General features: G+C 43.4%; 1 protein-coding gene across 3 annotated transcripts in view; it reads left to right on the top strand.

The window, feature by feature from the left end:
• Positions 1–21,822, top strand: part of add1 (adducin 1 (alpha)) — a 180,474-nt gene that overhangs the window by 18,210 nt on the left and 140,442 nt on the right. The window contains exon 2 of one of the 3 annotated variants that reach the window (XM_087974379.1): positions 2,339–2,446. The exons of the other annotated variants lie outside the window; for them this stretch is intronic. Coding sequence (XP_087830505.1) covers positions 2,439–2,446 — 8 coding nt within the window. The 5' untranslated portion in view covers positions 2,339–2,438. The remainder of the gene's footprint in view (positions 1–2,338; positions 2,447–21,822) is intronic. 3 annotated transcript variants of the gene reach the window in all.

Raw genomic sequence — 21,822 nt, 5'->3', positions numbered from 1 at the left:
ATTGCGAGGGATCAAGGCAAACTGGGAGGTGAGAGTTGATTGGACCCATGACTATACTTCATAATTATGGAGGTGATAGTTGTTGAGCCAGTCTTCATGAGTTTTCTTTGGCATTGGGATGATGGTGGTCTTGAAGCACGTGGGGACTTCAGATTGTCGTAAGGAGAGGTTAAAGATGTCGGTGAATACTCTGTGCAGGATCTGAGTGCAAAGCCAGGGACTTCATCTGGGCCATTCCTTTTTCAGAGCTTTCCACTGAAAATGGCTGATCTGACATCTGAGAGTAGTATGAGGTGGATAACAGTTTTAAAAGGTACTTGGACGAATACTTGAAATGACACAATATTCAAGGATATCTGTCTCATGTTGGAAAATGAGAGAACTGTAGGCAATGGTGTATTTTTGATAGCATAGACTTGATGTGGTGAAGGCCCATTTTACTGCATGATTCTATGTCTAGTTACCTGCAAAGTTATGAATGTTGTGTTGAAACTGAAGTAACGCAGCCTTTACTCTCCAATAATTTTGCCTTCTGCAACAAAATTGAAGCCAAATGTGGTCAAAAGCAGTTTTTTTCCAGAAGTAGAAGGTACTGTCCTTGACACACAATATGCAGCCTTTCAGTAAGCATTAAACCATTCAGTAGAATTGAATAACTGGAACTGGGGCGTTGGGAAAATCTCCACTGACGAGATTGCTATCTAGTATTGGGAAGATATAATTCCTGAAGGTCAAGTATGTCACTCTAGAAAATGTAGTATTCCTCCTTTGGGCGCACTGTCTAGGTTCAGGTGATTTATCAATGACCATCCCTATGACAACGGAACGAGGTCATGCTGCAACCCAAAGGACTAGCCACACTACCATACATCAAGAACATCTCTGAAATAACAGCCAGACTACTGCGACCACTAGGACTTATAACAGCACACAAACCAACAGCCACACTCTGACAACAACTCACCAGAACGAAGGACTCGATACCCAGCATGAGCAAAACTAATGTAGTGTACAAAATCCCATGCAAGGACTGCACAAAACACTATATAGGACAAACAGGAAGACAGCTAACGATCCGCATCCACGAACATCAACTAGCCACGAAACGACACGACCAGCTATCCCTAGTAGCCACACACGCAGGCGACAAGCAACATGAATTCGACTGGGACAACACTACCATTATAGGGCAAGCCAAACAGAGAACAGCCAGGGAATTCCTAGAAGCATGGCACTCATCCACAAACTCCATCAACAAACACATCGACCTTGACCCAATATACCGGCCACTACAGCGGACAGCTGAAACTGACAACCGGAAGCGGCAGGGACAGGCCACTATAAATGCCGGAGGAAACACCACAGAAGCGTTTCACAGGAGGCTCCCAAGCACTGAGGATGTCACCTAGACAGGGGACTAAACGTTTGCAACAAAAACTTCCAGCTCGGCGAACAGAACCACAGCAACGAGCACCCGAGCTACAAATCTTCTCACAAACTTTGACCATCCCTATCACTGATTATTGCGCAGTTTTCATTTTCTTTGCAACTCCTCAGTTAATTATGTAGTCTGTGCTCCATGCAGTAAGACCTGAACAATATTTTAAGTTTGGGTTGATAACTGGCGAATAATGTACACTGACAGAAAGCAATGACCACCTCCAGTGACAGACTTACTGCCTTATATTTGGCGTTCAAAAGCATTTTCATCAGATTTTCGCACAATTATATGTAGAGATTGTCAGAAATGTAACTAGACCAATTGCATAAATATCCTCTACAAGAGGGGGTCAGCAACTGTGTTCTGCAGTGAATGGCTGGCCTTGTGAATTCTTGAATTTGGATGTTATGATGCACTTCTAAAGCGTGTGAGGGTACAGCTCGCAACCTCACCTCCTCTTTGTAGTATATAGGCCTTTTAAATTCCTTTGCATTGCTGCACCTGCATAATAATGTAAAGTGGCCACTTGAGCACAGGTTTCAACCTTCACCTGTTCCAGAGGGGTATCATAATATATCTGAATACATTGTTTACAAGTACCTTATGGGAATCTTTGGGTTCCTCTGTGTGTAGCTTAGAGAAGACATTAACCAGCACCTGGAGACTCTGCCAATTTTAGAGACATTTAAGGACGGCAATTAATGCTGGCCTTGTCAGTGCTGCCATACCTCATTGACTTAAATGAGAAGTATGACAAACTTTGCTTTTATTAAACAATAAAAATTGTACAAGATCAAATCATATTATCACAACAAACTCTGGTAACTTGGCAAATGCTTTAGTTATCTTACGTTATATCCTGATTCCCTTTTGATTTCCATTACATTTGTTCCATAGATAATTCCATGTGATATAGAAGGAAGCCTAAGAAGAGGAAATCATTGTCTCTTTGTACAGAAGTTGTGTATATGGTAAAATTAAAGGTTTCCTTCCTCATATGTTAAGGTTAGTTTAAATTTCTGACCTAGATGTTTGAGGGATCCAATTTGTTTTTGTTACAAACTTATTTCAAATGCTACATGAAGTATGATGTTTAGTGGAAATTTTGTGTGCTCATTTTGTAATAGTATCTCCTCAAAAGATACAATTACATGAAATTAGAAGCTGGTTTGATTTTTGAATTATTGTTCCTTTACGTCTTCAGGGCCCCTAATCCCCATTGTTCTAAATCGGTTAGAGTTATAGGTATGACGAGATTTGAATCCAAGTGCCCAGGTTTCTGGGTTAATAGTGTAGCCATACTACCACTAGGCCATCCCCTTACCTAATCCACCCTTTTTTTTTCTTTTTTTTTCAACTGATCTTCTGGAACTGGAGTACCCTTGAAAATTGGGTTACTAGTCCTGGTCACCCTATAACCACATCTCTGTAATAATGTATTTCTGTTTATGCTATCAACTCATCTGCTTTGTTACAAAGGCTGTATGCATTCAAATAAAGAGCCTTAAGCTTTAATTTTTTTTTTAAGCCATTCTTTTACATTCTGGTTCTAATTTCTGCTGCACTCCTCTATATATATTTTCTACCCTTCATTTCCCAGTTTGATTACTATTCATCACTTCACTACTCTTTTACCCTCTGCTGTCTTGTTTCTTTTGATGATAAAACTTACTTTCAATTAAACACTCCCTGCAACTTATTAGTTTAAAGCCCTGTCTACAAGTTCAGTCAAACAATTTGAGAGTATTGCATCCAGTATACTTCAAATGAAGCTCACCCCAATGAGACTGCTCTCTTTCCCTTGCTCTGGTGCCAGTGCCTCATGAATTGGAACCCATTTCCACAACACCAGTCTTTGGACCATGCATTTACCCCTCTAATCTTATTTACCCTAGATCAATTTACTCTTGGCTCAGGTAGCAATCTGGAAATTATTACCTTGGTGATTCCGCTTTTTAATTTAGCCCCAAGCTGCTTGTAATCCCTCAGCAGTAAGCTTCAAGTGGTCAGGAAGAAGAGATCCCAAGTGAGTGTACAGTTCAGGGAATTTGGAAGCAATATAGGAAGTTGGTGCAAAGGGGAAGAGGTGCTTTCTGCTTGCTCTTTTTGGTTCATACTTTGTATTTCTTTTAAACAGAATAAATTTAAGCCTGGGGCTCCAGCGCAAAGAAGTGATATCACAGGTAAACCATAAGTTCATTGGTTGGTGATAGCTACTAATTTGCCTAGATTACTTTCAGATTGAAGGTAAATGGGATATATTTACAGGCTACAAACTAAAAGACCAAGGCAAAATTTTTAAAAATATAAGTTTAAGGAACTAAGTCATTACAAATATATGCTGGGCTGGGTAATGTATTGTATTTGTATGATATAGGAGCCGATGGAGCCCATTGTGGTTCATTGTGATCATATCTGTAGTAAGTGTTAGTTGCTTGAGGAACTTCAGTGCAGAGTTGATGAGCTGGAGACTGAGCTTTGAGCATCATATCAGGGAGGGGGAGAATTACCTGGAACCTGTGTCTCCCTTAGTTAAACTACTTCAAATTTGGTTAGTGGTCAGGAACAGGAGGGTGTGATAACAAGCCATTCAGGTAGAGGGATCCAGTAAGTAGTGTTTAAGGAGTTTATCTAACTGTTTGAGATTCTTGCTCCCTGTGTAGATGAGAGTAGGGCCTGATCAAACTGACTATAGTTCTGTTGTATAGGGAGCCATTCAAAAGAGGAGAGTAAAGAGAAATATAGTTGTAATCAGGGATCATTTGGTTAGGGGAATAGACACTTCTCTGTGGCTAGGATTGAGAGTCCTGAAGACTGTGTAGCCTGCACAGTGCCACTCTAGTTCAGGATATCTCATCTGAGCTGCAGGGGAACGTGGAGTGGGAGGAGAAAGATCCAGTGTCCTCTACATAGGTACCAACTGTATAGGAAGACAGGGAAAATGAGCAGCTAGAGGTTAAATTTAAAAAGCACAACTAAAAAGGTGGAAATCACTAGCTTACTACCTGAGCAACGAGCAATTTGGTGCAAGGCCAACAAGAGTAAGGCATAGCTCAAAGATTGGTGAGACAAATAGGTTCGAATTCATGGGACATTGGCTCCAATGCTGGATATCTTATAGATAGGATAGGCAAATGAGCAGAGGGTAGGGTTGCCTTGTTAGTAAGAAATGAAATTAAATCAATAGCAAGAAGTGATAGAGTTGGAAGGCATAGAATCTGTGTTGGTAGAGTTGAGGAACTGCAAAAGGAAAATAGCAACCCCAGTGTTGAGCTGGTGTTGACAATTAAGCTGCTGCTGATTGTTGCTGAGTCCCAAATTGGGCTCAGATTTGAAACTAGACCAGCCATGTTGAAGCAGCTGCTGCAGATACTGCTAGTCAAAACTGCCTCCCTCTACTGCTGCTGGGAACACAAACTCCCCTCCAATGCGCTTGGCACCTTGCTGATGTCATTGACACCTATGCCACTGCAGTCAAGCTGTCCACAAGAAAGTAAGTAAAAAGAAATTTAAAAGCGGAAATAGCAGATGAGCCCTGGACTTCAGCACAATTCTGGCAAACCTCTCTGCAAGAGAAACAGGACAGAACACTTCTCTCTCAAAGGCACAGTACTGTCACATTCCAAGAAAGGCACTATTAAAATAATCATGGAGGGCATCAAGATGCAGGTGGACTGGGAAAAAGCTGATTTCAAGAAAAGGAATCTGCATTGTCTATGCAGTGGGTTTTTGGAGCACCTTGTTGTAGAGTCATACAGAATGGAAACAAACTCCACGGTCCGACCAGTTCATGCCAACCATATTGGAGTGCATCTGGGAAAATTAACAAACAGTGAAATTCACAACTAAATCTTGGAGGAACTGTTGGGCGAAGTTCACAGCACAGAATCAGATAAGTTAATTGTTGTTTTAAGTCTGTCCAAGAGAGAGGCTGCAGTAGTGAGTATAGTGGATTCTTTCTTGATTATATGATTTGGAGGCAAGTCTCTTGATTAAACTTAAAATATAAGCCATAGCTATTAATTTAACCTGGGGCAGTGTGTTTGTAGAGGAATAAGACAGTGTTATTTTCTGGGTCTGTAGATTATGAAGGAGCAAAAATGGCCTTTGTAGTGATATGTACTTCTTGTCAGATGTGGGAGTTTAAAGAGAGTTTAAGGGTTACTGCGGATTATATCAGCCATAAATGCTGTTGGATGCGAATCTTATCAGATCGAGTGGATCAGTTGGAGAGTCAGATAGAAGCGATGAGGAATTTGCAACAGTATGTGATCGATGGCAATTATAGGAAGGGGGGAAAGTCTCAGATACAGTCACATAATTGGGTTAACTCCAGGAAGGGTAAGAGAGGTAGGCAGCTAGTGCAGGAGTCTTTTGTGAATATACCCATTTCAAACAGGTATGCTGTTTTGGAAAATGTACGGGGTGATGGATTCTCAGGGGAACGTAGCACGAACAGCTAAGTTTCTGGTATTAAGACTGGCTCTAATGCAACGAGGGGTATGTCAGCTTCCAAGAGATCAATTGTGTTAGGGGGTTCTGTAGTCTGAGGTACAGATAGATGTTTCTGTGGCCAGCAGAGAAAAAGCAGAATGGTATGTTGTTTCCCTGGTGCCAGGATCAAGGATGTTTGAGTGCAGAATGTTCTCACGGGGGAGAGGGGCCAGCAGGAGGTCATTGTCCACAATGGAACCAATGACATTGGAAGGGAAAAGGTTGAGACTCTAAAGGGAGATTACAGAGAGTTAGGCAGAAATTTAAAAAGGAGGTCCTCGAGGGTTGTAATATCTGGATTACTCCTGGTGCTAAGAGCTAGTGAGGGCAGGAATAGGAGGACAGAGCAGATGAATGCATGGCTGAGGAGCTGGTGTATGGGAGAAGGATTCACATTTTTGGATCATTGGAATCTCTTTTGGGGTAGAAGTGAGCTGTACAAGAAGGATGGGGATTGCACCTAAATTGGAAGGGGACTAATATACTAGAATTGCTTGGGAGGATTTAAACTAGTAAGGTTGGGGGGTGGGGGGGAACCCAGGGAGATAGTGAGGAAAGTGATTGATCTGAGACGGGTACAGCTGAGAATAGAAGTGAGTTAAACAGTCAGGGCAGGCAGGGACAAGGTAAGTCTGTCTAAGAGAGAGGTTGCAGTAGTGAGTATAGTGGATTCTTTCTTGATTATATGATCTGGAGAGAAGTCTCTTGATTTAATTTAAAATATAAGCCATAGCTATTAATTTCAATGCAAGGGGCCTAACAGGGAAGGCAGATGAACTCAGGGCATGGTTAGGAACATGGGACTGGGATATCATAGCAATTATGGAAACATGGCTCAGGGATGGGCAGGACTGGCAGCTTAATGTTCCAGGATACAAATGCTACAGGAAGGATAGCAACAGAGGCAAGAGGAGGGGAAGTGGCATTTTTGATAAGGGATAGCATTACAGCTGTGCTGAGGGAGGATATTCCTGGAAATACATCCAGGGAAGTTATTTGAGTGGAACTGAGAAATAAGAAAGGGATGATCACCTTATTGGGATTGTATTACAGACCCCCTAAAATAGTCAGAGGGAAATTGAGAAACAAACTTGTAAGGAGATCTCAGCTATCTGTAAGAATAATAGGGTAGTTATGGTAGGGGATTTTAACTTTCCAAACATCGACTGGGACTGCCATAGTGTTAAAGGTTTAGATGGAAAGGAGTTTCTTAAGTGTGTGCAAGACAATTTTCTGATTCAGTATGTGGATGTACCTACTAGAGAAGGTGCAAAACTTGACCTACTCTTGGGAAATAAGACAGGGCAGGTGACTGAGGTGTCAGTGGGGGAGCACTTTGGGACCAGCGACCATAATTCTATTCGTTTTAAAATAGTGATGGAAAAGGATAGACCAGATCTAAAAGTTGAAGTCCTAAATTGGAGAAAGGCCAATTTTGACGGTATTAGGTAAGAACTTTCGAAAGCTGATTGGAGGCAGGTAAAGGGACGGCTGGAAAATGGGAAGCCTTCAGAAATGAGATAACAAGAATCCAGAGAAAGTATATTCCTGTCAGTGTGAAAGGGAAGGCTGGTAGGTATAGGGAATGCTGGATGACTAAAGAAATTGAGGGTTTGGTTAAGAAAAAGAAGGAAGCATATGTCAGGTATAGACAGGATAGATAGTGAATCCTTAGAAAAGTATAAAGAAAGTAGGAATGTACTTAAAAGGGAAATCGGGAGGGCAAAATGGGGACATGAGATAGCTTTGGCAAATGGAATTAAGGAGAATCCAAAGGGTTTTTACAAATATATTAAGGACAAAAGGGTAACTAGGGAGAGAATAGGGCTCCTCAAAGATCAGCAAGGTGGCCTTTGTGTGGAGCCACAGAAAATGGGGCAGATATTAAATTAGTATTTTGCATCAGTATTTACTGTGGAAAAGGATTTGGAAGATATAGGCTGTAGAAAATAGATGGTGACATCTTGCAAAATGTCCAGATTACAGAGGAGGAAGTGCTGGATGTCTTGAAACGGTTAAAAGTGGATAAATCCCCAGGACCTGATCAGGTGTACCCGAGAACTCTGTGGGAAGCTAGAGAAGTGATTGCTGGGCCTCTTGCTGAGATATTTGTATCATCAATAGTCACAGGTGCAGTGCCAGAAGACTGGAGGTTGGCCAACGTGGTGCCACTGTTTAAGAAGGACAGTAATAACAAGCCAGGGAACTATAGACCGGTGAGCCTGACCTCTGTGGTGGGCAAGTTGTTGGAAGGAATCCTGAGGGACAGGAGCACCTTGTATTTGGAAAGGCAAGGACTGATTTGGGATAGTCAACATGGCTTTGTGCGTGGGAAATCATGCCTCACAAACTTGATTGAGTTTTTTTTGAAGAAGTAACAAGATTGATGAGGGCAGAGCAGTAGATGTGATCTATATGGAATTCAGTAAGGCATTCGACAAGGTTCCCATGGGAGACTGGTTAGCAAGGTTAGATCTCACGGAATACAGGGAGAACTAGCCATTTGGATACAGAACTGGCTCAAAGGTAGAAGACAGAAGGTGTTGGTGGAGGGTTGTTTTTCAGACTGGAGGCCTGTGACCAGCGGAGTGCCACAAGGATCGGTCCTGAGCCCTCTACTTTTTGTCATTTACATAAAATGATTTGGATGTGAGCATAAGAGGTACAGTCAATAAGTTTGCAGATGACACCAAAATTGGAGGTGTAGTGGACAGCGAAGAGGGTTACCTCGGATTACAACAGGATCTGGACCAGATGGGCCAAAGGGCTGAGAAGTGGCAGGTGGAGTTTAATTCAGATAAATGCGAGGTGCTGCATTTTGGGGAAAGCAAATCTTAGCAGGACTTATACACTTAACGGTAAGGCCCTAAGGAGTGTTGCTGAACAAAGAGACCTTGGAGTGCAGGTTCCTAGCTCCTTGAGAGTGGAGTCGCAGGTAGATAGGATAGTGAAGAAGGCGTTTGGTATGCTTTCCTTTATTGGTCAGAATATTGAGTACAGGAGTTGGGAGGTCATGTTGCGGCTGTACAGGACATTGGTTAGGCCTCTGTTGGAATATTGCGTGCAATTCTGGTCTCCTTCCTATCAGAGAGATGTTGTGAAACTTGAAAGGGTTCAGAAATGATTTACAAGAATGTTGCCAGGGTTGGAGGATTTGAGCTACAGGGAGAGGCTGAACAGGCTGGGACTGTTTTCCCTGGAGCGTTGGAGGCTGAGGGGTTACCTTATAGAGGTTTACAAATTTTAGGGGCATGGGGTGGGGGAGTCCAGAGCTGGAGGGCATAGGTTTAGGGTGAGAGGGGAAAGATATAAAAGAGACCTAAGGGGCAACTTTTTCACACAGAGGGTGGTACGTGTATGGAATGAGCTGCCAGAGGATGTGGTGGAGGCTGGTATAGTTGCCATATTTAAGAGGCATTTGGATGGGTATATGAATAGGAAGGGTTTGGATGGATATGGGCTGGGTGCTGGCAGGTGGGACTAGATTGGGTTGGGATATCTGGTCGGCATGGACGGGTTGGACCGAAGGGTCTGTTTCCATGCTGTACATCTCTATGACTCTATAACCCCAAATTGCCTGCGCATGGTTTCCAAAACATTTCTTATTATTGTACTTACCCAAATGTCTCTTAAATGTTTTAACTTGACCCACATCTGCCATTTCCTCTGGAAGTTCATTCCATACACAAACCACCGTGTAAAAAAAAACTTGCTCCTCAGTCTTTTTTAAAAGCTTTCTCCTCTCACCTTAAATAAAAGTCCCGTAGTCTTGAAATCCTCCACCCTGGGGCAAAGGCATTTGCCATTTACTTTATCCATACCCCTCGTGCTTTCAAAAATCTTTACAAGATCACCCCTCAACTTTTGAACTTTTTAATTGGAGTAAGGTAAGTTTTAACAGTACAAAATAAACTTTCAAAAGTTATTTGGTACAGGTTGACCGCAGCTAAATGGACATCTGATAAGTGGGATGCTTTCAAAAGTGTGATAATGAGAATTCGGAGTCATTGTGTTCCTGTGAAAGTGAATGGTGTGGCTGCTAGGACTAGGGAACAATGGATGAATAAAGATATTGAGGTTCTAGTCAAAAATTTTTTTAAAATCACAGATATAGACAAGTGGGTTCAAATGAATTTCTTGAACAGTGTCTAGAATGTAGAGGTATTCTTAAGAGGGAGATCAAAAAGGCAAAGCGGGTATATGAAATAGCTTTGGCAGATAAGGTTAAGGATAATCCAGAGATTTTTTTTAAGAGTACATTAAGAGCCAGAGAGCAATGACAGAGAGAGGGAGGGCTGGGCCCCTTAAAGTTCAAAGAAGTCATCTTTGTGTTGAACCTCAGGGGGTGGGAGAGATATTAAATTAATATTTTGCATCAGTTTTTACTGTGGAAAAAGACATTGAGACTAGGGATTTCTGAAATAAGTATTGATGTTTTGAAAACAGTTCATATTATAAAAGAGGAAATGTGAGAAGTCTGAGAAAATATAAAGGTGGATAAATTTCCAGGACCTGATTTAGTGTATCCCAGGGTGATTTGAAAAGTTAGGGAGGAACTTGTGGGATCCCTTGCAGAACTATTTCTGCATTATCTGTAATTATGGGTGAGGTACCAGGTGACTGGAAAATGGCTAATGTTGTGCCTTTGTTTAAGAAGGGATGTAAGGAGAAGCTTGGGAACTATAGACTTATGAGGAGAAAGTGAGGTCTGCAGATGCTGGAGATCAGAGATGGAAATGTGTTGCTGGAAAAGCGCAGCAGGTCAGGCAGCATCTAGGGAACAGGAGAATCGACGTTTCGGGCATTAGCCTGAAGACTATAGACTTATGTCTGACTTCAGTGGTAAGTTGAGAATTTAGAACTTAGAATCCCCACAGTGTGGAAACAGGCCCTTCAGCCCAGCAAGTCTGCACTGACTTTCCAAAGAGTATCCCACCTGTATTTCTCTACATTTACCCTGACTAATGCATCTAATGCTGTGGGCAATTTAGCATGGCCAATTCACCTAACCCACACACCTTTGGATTGCGGGAGGAGACCGGAGCACCCGGAGGAAGCCCACGCAGATGCTAGGAGAATGACCAAACTCCATAGGCAGGTGTCCAAGGCTGAAATCTAACCCGGGTCTCTGGGGCTGAGAGGCAGCAGTGCTAACCACTGAGCCACCGTGCTGCCCCTGCAGGGAGTCTAAAAACTGCATTCTAAACTATGCCCTCTAGTTCTGGAGGGAAGAGACTTTGTCTATTTATCCTATTTGTCTATTTATCCTGTCCATGCCCGTCATGATTTTATTAACCTCTATAAGGTCACCCTCAGTCTCCTACACTCGAGGGAAAACAACCCCATCCTATTCGGCCTCTCCCTATAGCTCAAATCCTCCAATCCTGGCAACATCCTTGGAAATCTTTTCGGAACCATGTCAAGTTTCACAACATCCTTCCGATAGAAAGGAGACCAAAAATGCAAACAATAGTCAAAAAGTGACCGAACCAATGTCCTGTACAGCCGCAACATGAGCTCCCAACTCAGTACTCTGACCAATAAAGAAAAGCATACTGAATGCCGCCTTCACTATCCTATTTACCTGCAACTCCATTTTCAAGGAGCTATGAACCTGCACTCCAAGGTCTCTTTTTTCAGCAACACTCCTCAGGACCTTACCATTAAGTGTATAAGCCCTGCTCTGATTTGCCTTTCCAAAATGCAGCACCTCCTGTTTATCTAAATTAAACTCCATCTTCCATTCTTCAGCCCATTGGTCCATCTCATCAAGATTCCATTGTACTCTGAGTGAACCTTCATGTCCACTACATCTCCAATTTTGGTGTCATCTGCAAACTTACTAACTTTAACTCCTACGTTCGCATCCAAATCATTGACATAAATGACAAAGCAGTGGACCCGGCACCAATCCTTGTGGCACTCCACTGGTTGTAGGCCTCCAGTCTGAAAAGCAACCCTCCACCACCACCCTCTGTCTTCCACCTTCAAGCCAGTTCTGTATCTAAATGGTTAGTTCTCCCTGTATTCCATGAGATCTAACCTTGCTAACCAGTATCCCACTCTGCCCTCTTACTACTTCAAAAAAACTCAATCAAGTTCGTGAGATATGCTTTTCCATGCACAAAGCCATACTGACTATCACTATTCAGTCCTTGCCTTTCCAAATACATGTAAATCCTGTCCCTCAGGATTCCCTCCAACAACCCTGCCTTCTATTGATTGTCAGGCTCACCATGTCTACAGTTCTCTGGCTTTTCCTTACCATCTTTCTTAAACAGTGGCACCACGTTAGCCAACCTCCAGTCTTCCGGCACCTCACCTGTGACTATCAATGATACAAATATCTCAGCAAGGAGCCCAGCAATCATTTCCCTAGCTTCCCACAGAGTTCTAGGATACACCTGATCAGGTCCTGGGGATTCATCCACTTTTATGCGTTTTAAGGCATCTAGCACCTAGTCCTCTAACTGGACATTTTTCAAGATGTCACCATCTATTTCTCCACATTCTATATCTTTCATGTCCTACTCCACAGTAAACACATGCAAAATACTTGTTTAGTTTCTCCCTGATCTCCTGCGGCTCCACACATAAGCTGTCTTGCTGATCTTTGAGGGCCCTGTTCTCTCCCTAGCTACCCTTTTCTACTTAGTGTATTTATAAAAACCCTTTGGATTTTCCTTAAACCTATTTGCCAAAGCTATCTCATGTCCCCCTTTGTCCTCCTGATTTTCCTCTTAAGTATACTCCCACTGCCTTTATATTTTTCTAAGGCTTCATTCAATTCTGGATGTAGATTTGCTCGCTGATCTGGAAGGTCCATTTTCAGATGCCATGTCACCACACTAGACAACATCCCCAGTGAGCCTCCGGACGAAGCACCGCCGATCCTTCCGGCCCCCCCATCCACATGTTTGGGTTTCGCTGGGATGGTGATGTCACTTCCCATGGTGACGTCACTTGCTGTTCGCCCTCCCAGGATGGCTTGTTGGAGGTGATTCTGAAAGAAAGAATTTATTTGCATTTAGAGATGCAAGGAATGATTTGAGGTGGTCATCATGGTTTTTTGTGAGGGAAATTGTGTCTCATAAACTAGATTAAGTTTTTTTTTGAAGCAACCAAGAAGATTGATGGCAGAATGGTAGATGATGTTTACTTGGACTTTAGTAAAGCCTTTTACAAAGTTCTGCATGGTAGACTAATAAAGTTAGATTACATGGGATTTAAGATGGGCTTGCCAAATGGATACAAAATTGGCTTAACAGCAGCTTGTGGTAGAACCCACTAGGGAAGCGGCTGAATTTGATCTGTAATGAAGCAGACTTGATTTGAGTGCTTAAGGCGAAGACATCCCTAGAGATCAGTGACCGTAATATGATAGAATTCACCATGCAGCCTAAGAGGGAGAAACTGGAATCCGATGAAATGGGAGGACATTTGTGTTCAGGTAACAATAGCTACATGGGGAGGAGCTGGTTTGGAGTTGATTTGGAAGGGGGCCTCAGTTGGGAAGATAGTGGAGCAGCAATGGTAAGAGATACAGGGGTAATTTGGAAGGCACAGTAGAAATTCATCCCAAGAAAGAAGAGACACATGAAGAGGACGATGAGGCAACCATGCCTGATGAGTCAAGAACAGCATTAAAGTAAAGGATAAAGTATACGGAGTGGTGAAGATTGGTATGAGGCCTTTTAAAAATTAGTAAATGTTAACAACCAAAAATACAGTTGGGGGGGATAAGATGAAATGAGAGTAAGCTAGCTACTAATAGAAAAGATTATTGCAAGAGTTTTTTGTTTAGATATCCAAAGAGTAAGAGAGGCAAAAGTGGACATTGGACCACTCGGAAATGAGCCTGGAGAAGTAGTATTGGAGGAGAAAGAAATTACAAAGGAACTGGATAGGTACTTTGCATCAGTGTTCACAGTAGGTAGGAGAAAGTAAGAACCGCAGATGCTGAGAGTCAGAGACGAAAAGTGTGGCACTGGAAATCGGGCATGCTACTGAAGGGCTTATACCCAAAACTTTGACTCTCCTGCTCTTTGGATGTTGCCTGACCTGTGCTTTGTCCAGCCATATTTTTTGACTCCGTGTTCACAGTGGAAGACACCAGCAGCATATTAAAATTTGAGAAATTTGGGGTCAGAGGTGAGTATAGTGGCCATCATGAAGAAGGGGTTGGGGAAACTGAAATGACTGAAGGTTGATAAATCACCTGGTCTAGATGGGCTAACTGCAGAGTTCTGAAGGAGATAGTTCAGGAGACTGTGGTGATCTTTCAGGAATCACTGGACTGAGGGAGGGTCCCAGAGGAATGAAAAATGGTTAATGTAAACAGCTTGTTTAAGAAGGGAGGCAAGCAGAAGGTAGGGGCGGCACGGTGGCTTAGTGGTTAGCACTGCTGCCTCACAGCGTCAGGGACCCAAGTTCGACTCCAGTGTCAGGCAACTCTCGGTACGGAGTTTGCACATTCTCCCCACGTCTGCGTGGGTTTCTTCCGGGTGCTCCGGTTTCCTCCCACAATCTAAAGATGTGCAGGTCAGGTGAATTGGTCATGCTAAATTACCCATAGTGTTCAGGGATGTGTAGGTTAGGTGCATTAGTTGGGGAACTGTAGAGTAATAGGATAATGGGAACAGGTTTGGGTGGGATACTGTTCGGAGGGTCGACGTGGACTTGTTGAGTCGAAGGGCCTGTTTCCACATTAGGGATTCTATGTCTGTGCATAAGTTGGATTCTATGTGTACGGGAAACTGTAGACTGGTTAGCCTGATGTCAGTCTTTGGTAAGATTTTAGAGTCTGTTATTAAGGATGAGATTGCAGAATACCTGGAAGTACATGGTTTGATTTGATTTATTGTAGTCACATGAACTTAAGTGCAGTGAAAAGCTTTGTAAAATATGACTGACTCGGCACAGCTTCCTCAAGGGAGGTCCTGCCTGACTAATCTGTTAGATATCTTTCAGGTGATAACAAGCAAGTTTGACAAAGGAGAGCCAGTGGGCATGATTTATTGGGATTTCCATAAGACTTTTGACAAGGTACTGCACAGTAGGCTGCCAAATTAGATGAGAGCCCATGGTTTTAGAAGCTAGGTACTAGTATGGATAGTGTATTGACTGGCAGAAGGCCAAGAGTAAGGATAAAAGGGACTTTTTCAGGCTGACACCTGGTGATTATTGGAGTACAGGAGTTTGTGTTGGGACCACAGCTATTCACATTGTATATTAACGATCTGGACAAAGGGTATGAGGGCATTGGTGCTGCGTTTTGTAGATGACACAAGGATAGTTGGTGGGACAGGTTAGTGTTGAGGAAGTGGGGAGACAGCAGAAGGAACTAAACTGGCTAGAATAGTATATTCAATCTACCACTACTTTGTCCAGTGTGGGAAAGTGTGAGTTTATGTACTTTGGTTGGAAGAATAGAGATGTAAGCTATTTTTGTCTAACCGAATAGCTTCAGAAATCTGAAACACAAAGGGAGATAGGAGACATAGCCCAAGATTCTCCTTGGGTCAACCTGCAGGTTCATATGGCAGTTATGAAGGAAAATACAATGTTAGTATTCATTTCAAGAGGGCTAGATGCAAGAGTAGAGATGTACTACTGAGGCTGTATAAGCCTCTGGTCAGACCACATTTGGATATAGTGACCAATTTTGGGTCCTGCACCTAAGGAAGGATGTGCTGCTTTGGAGGAGTCCAGAGGAGGTTTACAATAATCATTCTGGGCATGAAAGGTTCCTCTTATGGGGAGAGATTAAGCACTCTGGGTCTGTGTTCAATGGAGTTTAGAAAGGTGAAGGAGTATCTGAAACTTACAGGATATTGCAAGGTCTGGATAGAGTAGAGGTGGAGAAGGTATTTCTACTAGTAGGACAGATTAAGACCTGCAGGTTCAACCTCCAAGGGAAGGGGTGACCCTTTAGAACTGCAATGAGGAATTTCTTCATACGAGGGTATCACAATTTTTAAACAAATTTTCAACTCCATTGTGGAAATTTTATTTGTGTACAGGGGATTCGTATTTTTAAATAGTGGGATAAGTATTTTTGCCTCTTAGTGAAGACATCTCGTGTCAGCAAACAATATCATCAAGAACAATTTTAGTAGTTCTACTCACTGTCCTTTTCCCATAGGCCTCCAAAATGTTTTTTCCTTCAAGTATGTATTCCATTTCTTATTGAAATATAGAGCAGAGTGGCAGATTCAGACAGTGCAATCCATATTGTATTATAGTTTTGTTTCAAAAGATCATCTTTTCACCTTGTTAGTTTTCCCATTCACTTTTGTTCCTGACCCTTCCAACAAAGAGAAAGACTTCTCTGCCTTGACTGTTCAGTAGCCAAGACTTTTCGTGCAGGCTGAGCAAATGATAACCATTTTAAGCAAGGAGAGATTATGTTGTTCTGTTGTTACTGGAACTGTAATTCAGAAACCCAGATAATGTTCTGGGAAGCTGATCTTGAATCTTGTCATGGGGATAGAAAACTTAAAATCTAATAATGAAAATATTATCAATTATCACAAAAATAAAATTGCTACACTAATGTCCTTTGACAGAAGGAAAACTGCCATCCTTATTTGGTCAGGTCTTCATGTGATTGACTTTTAACTGCCTGTTAAGCTGACTTAACAAACTATTCAATTGTATCAACCAATGAAACCAGTAGGACCTAACCCTAACCTGCCAACAGAAATGAAAGTTGCAAACTTAGCCTTTTTGGCCTGCAAAGTACTCCTTGCAAACATCTGGTGGCCTGTGCTAAAAGTGGGAGAGCAGTCTCACAGACTAAACATAGAAAATAGGAGTAGGCCAATCAGCCCTTCAAGCCTGCAGTCCCATCACCCATCTCCGTACACCATTTTTGCTTTCTCCTCATATTCTTTGATCCCTTGATCCCCAAGAAGTATAGAATCATAGATATCCCAACCCAATCTAGTCCCACCTGCCAGCACCCTGCCCATATCCTTCCAAAGCCTTCCTATTCATATACCCATTCAAATGTCTTTTAAATGTTGTAATTGCACTAGTCTCCATCACTTCCTTTGGTAACTCATTCCATATTCACACCATCCTCTGTGAAAATGTTGCCCCATGGGGCTCTTTTATATCTTTCCCCTCTCATTGATAGTTAAATAGCAAATATTGTTTGCCTTTTAAACCAGGTAGGGTGACTTGGATTGGCCAAGTCACCCTACCTGGTTTAAAAGGCAAACAATATTTGCTATTTAACTATCAATGAGAGGGGAAAGATATAAAAGAGTGTGTAATTCTTACTTGAAAACATTCAATGTTTTGGCCTCAACTCCTTTCTGTGGCAAGAGTTCCACAGATTCAGTATTCTCTGGGTGAAGAACTTTATCCGTTTCTCTGTTCTAAACAGCCTGCTCTGTATCCTTAAATTGTCTTCACTGGTTCTGGAGCCCTAATTAATTAGGCCATCCTTTCTTTCTTTGTCCAGTTAGAAGCTTTTAGGTTTCTATAAAATTTCTCCCCACCCCCTCCCATCTTCAGATAAGGAAACCAAACTGCTCTGGGTGTGGTCTCATTTAGGCTCTACAATTAGAACATAGAACATAGAAGAATACAGCACAGTACAGGCCCTTTGGCCCTTGATGTTGCGCCGATCCAAGCCCACCTAACCTATACTAACCCACTATCCTCCATATACCTATCCAATGCCCGCTTAAATGCCCATAAAGGGGGAGAGTCCACCACTGCTACTGGCAGGGCATTCCATGAACTTACGACTCGCTGAGTGAAGAACCTACCCCTAACTTCAGTCCTATATCTACCCCCCCTTAATTTAAAGCTATGCCCCCTTGTAATACCCGACTCCATACGCGGGAAAAGGTTCACACTGTCAACCCTATCTAACCCCCTAATCATCTTGTACACCTCAATCAAGTCACCCCTAAACCTTCTTTTCTCTAATGAAAACAGCCCCAAGTGTCTCAGTCTTTCCTCATACGATTGCAGCAAGACATCCCTGTTCCTGTACTCAAATCCTCTCCTAAAAGAGCTAACATACCATTTGCTGTTTTTACCGCTTGCCGTATCTTCTTTTGCTGCATTGACTAACATACAAGAAAACAGTCTTGCACCACACCCTTTCGCAGTCTGTTGCCTTTCAGATAATCTGCCTTCCTGTTTTTGATACAGATGTAAAAAATCTCACACTTGACCATATTATACTTCATCGCCATGTATTTACCCACTCAATGACCTTGTCCAAATCTTTCTGAAGCATCTCTGCATTCTCCTCACAGATCACCCTTCCACCCAGCTTTATATCATCTACAGACATAAAGATATTACATTAGTTGCATTAATATTATATTGGTGAAAAGTTGGATCTGAACACTGATCCCTATCTGCCACTCGGTAAAAAACCTGTTTATTCCTACTCTTGTTTCTTGTCTGCCAACTAGCGCTCTATCCATGTTATGCCAATACTGCAATTCCATGTGCTTTAATTTTGCATATTAATGTCTTTTGTCAGAGCTTATCGAAAGCCTTCTAAAACCCCAAATAAACCACATCCACTGGCTCCTCATGATCAATCTACTAGTTACATCCTCGAACATTTCCAGTAGATTTGTCAAGCACAATTTTCCTTTCACAAATCCATGCTTGACTCTGCTTGATCTTTTTTCCCATCGGAGTACCTGGTATAAAGGACAATGGTTGTAGTTGTTGGAGATCTGTCTTCTCTGCTCCAGGTCATTGCTGTATTAATTCCTCAGGTTAATGTCTTAGACCCAACTGTCTTCTGTTGCTCCAAAAATCTTCCCTTCAGAGCATGAGGCTAATGTTCTGGGAACTTGGTTTGAGTTCCACCACAGCAGATGGTGAAACTTGAATTGTATAGAAATCTGGGATTAAAAAGCTTGCCTTATGGCTTCCATGTAACCATCGCTGCTTGTTGTTAAGTCATCTGGTTCACTGTCCTTTTTTAAAGAAGGGAATCTGTAATTTATTTGGTTTGGCTTACATGTGACATCAGATCCACAGCAATGTGGTTGACTTTTAAGTGCACTCTGGACAATTAGAGATGAGCTATAAATTCTGGCCTTGCCAGTGACTTCCATTGCCAATGATCAATTATTAGAAAAAAAGGCTGGGGAATAGGCAATAAGCACTGGTCCAGCTAGTGATGCCCACATCCCATACTTGAATAAAAGGAAACAAACATTCAAGAAAATCCAGTATACCTTTTGAAATCATTCTTTGCCCTGTTGTTTGGAGGCAAAAACATTGAGTTCTAAGTCATTAAGTCTTGCTTTGCTTCTAAAATAACCAGTGTAAAAACAAGGACTGCAGATGCTGGAAAACCAGAGTCCAGATTAGAGTGGTGCTGGAAAACCACAACAGGTCAGGCAGTATCTGAGGAGCAGGAAAATCGATGTTTCAGGCAAAAGCCCTTCATCAGGAATAGATGCAGGGTGCCTATAGAGTGGAGAGATAAATGAGAGAGGGGTGGGGAGAAAGTAGCATAGAGTACAATAGGTGAATAGGGGTGGGGTTGGAGGTAATGGGTCAGAGAGGAGGATGGGGGAAGGTAGCAAAGAGTACAATGGGTGAATAGGGGTGGGGATGATGATAGGTCAGAGGAGGGTGGAGTGGATAGGTGGAAAGGAAGATAGGCAGGTAGGACAGGTCATGGGGATGGTGCTGAGCTGGAAGGTTGGAACTGGGGTGAGGTGGGGGAAGGGGAAATGCCGAAACTGGTGAAGTCCAAATTGATGCCCTGGGGTTAAAGTGTCCCGAGGCAGAAGCTGAGGTGTTCTTCCTCCTGGCATCGGATGGTGAGGGAGTGGCAGTGGAGGAGGAGCATGGAGAGTGTGGACCTGACCAGGTAGTTACAGAGGAACAGTCTTTGCGGAAAGGGATAGGGAGGGAAATGTATCCCTGGTGGTGGGATCCGTTTGGAGGTGGCGGAAATGTCGTCAGATGATGTGGTTTATGCGGAAGGCAGGGCGAAAGGCAGGGTGGAAGGTGAGCATCGGGGGGTTCTGTCCTTGTTAAAGTTGGAGGAGTGGGGTTTGAGGGCGGAGGTGCAGGATGTGGACGAGATGCATTGGAGGGCATCTTTAACCACATCTCGTCCACATCCTGCACCTCTGTACTCAAATCCCACCTCTCCAACTATAACAAGGACAGAACCCCTCTGGTGCTCACCTTCAACCCTGCCTACCTTCGCATAAATCACATCATCCGACAACATTTCCGCCATCTCCAAACGGACCCCACCACCAGGGATATATATTCCCTCTCTACCCTTTCCGCTTTCCGCAAAGCCCATTCTCTCTGTGATTACCTGGTCTACGCCCCCCCCCACCCTTCCTCCCCTGCCACTGCAGGAATTGTAAAACCTGCGTCCACACCTCCCCCAAGGCCCCAAAGGAGCCTTCCACATCCATCAAGGTTTTACCTGCACATCCACCAATATCATTTATTGTATCCGTTGCTCCCGATGCGGTCTCTTCTACATTGGGGAGACTGGAGCCTCCTAGCAGAGCACTTTAGGGAACATCTCTGGGACAATCAACCCCACCGCCCTGCGGCCTAACATTTCAACTCCCCCTCCCATTCTGCCGAGGACGTGCAGGTCCTGGGCCTCCTCCACTGCCACTCCCTCATCACCCGACGCCTGGAGGAAGAACGCCTCGTCTTCTGCCTCGGAACACTTCAACCCCAGGGCATCAATGTGGACGTCACCAGTTTCCTCATTTCCCCTTCCCCCACCTCACCCCAGTTCCAACCTTCCATCTCAGCACCATCTCCATGACCTGTCCTACCTGCTTATCTTCCTTTCCACCTATCCACTCCACCCTCCTCTCTGACCTATCGCCTCCAACCCCACCCCCATTCACCCATTGTACTCTTTGCTACTTTCTCCCCACCCCCACCCCCCTCTCATTTATATCTTCACTCTGCAGGCACCCTGCCTCTATTCCTGATGAAGGGCTTTTGCCCGAAACGTTGATTTTTCTGCTCCTCGGATGCTGTCTGACCTGCTGTGCTTTTTCAACACCAATCTAAAATAACCATACATAGTCCCTCTGTACCTGTTGCCCAGAACATTAAATCTGTATCCCCTAAACCTTGTACTGTCAGCTCATGGGAGCAGCTTTTTACTTTATACTTCATCTAAACCTGTTATAACTTCCCAGCAATCTCCTAAACTCCAAGGAGAATAACACCAGTTTCTCTAACTTGATCCTTAGCTAAATTCCCTAATCTCTAGAACCATATTAATAAATCTACTCCACCTCACCTATACAAGGGCATCTAGTTGTGGCGAAAGTGAGGTCTGCAGATGCTGGAGATCAAAGTTGAAACTTTATTGCTGGAACAGCACAGCAGGTCAGGCAGCATCCAGGGAACAGGAGATTCGACGTTTCGGGCACAGGCCCTTCTTCAGGAATGAGCAGAGAGTGTTCAGCAGGAGAAGATAAAAGGTAGGGAGGAGGGACTTGGAGGAGGGGAGTTGGAAATGTGATAGGTGGAAAGAGGTCAAGGTGAGGGTGATAGGTCGGAGTAGGGTGGAGGCGGAGAGGTCAAGAAGAAGACTGCAGGTCAGGAAGGCGGTGCCGGGCTGGAAGGATCCGGCTGAGACAAGGTGGGGGGAGGGGGGATGAAGAAACTGGTGAAGAAACTTCACCAGTTTCTTCATCCCCCCTCCCCCCACCTTGTCTCAGCCGGATCCTTCCAGCCCGGCACCGCCTTCCTGACCTGCAGTCTTCTTCTTGACCTCTCCGCCTCCACCCTACTCCGACCTATCACCCTCACCTTGACCTCTTTCCACCTATCACATTTCCAACTCCCCTCCTCCAAGTCCCTCCTCCCTACCTTTTATCTTCTCCTGCTGAACA

The sequence above is a fragment of the Chiloscyllium plagiosum genome, unplaced genomic scaffold (genome assembly GCF_037043375.1).
Source record: "Chiloscyllium plagiosum isolate Xiang-an unplaced genomic scaffold, Cpla_swu_hap1 HiC_scaffold_2, whole genome shotgun sequence".
Lineage (NCBI taxonomy): Eukaryota > Metazoa > Chordata > Chondrichthyes > Orectolobiformes > Hemiscylliidae > Chiloscyllium > Chiloscyllium plagiosum.
The sequence above is the reverse complement of the archived record's forward strand: the minus strand, read 5'-3'. Positions and strand labels throughout refer to the sequence as shown.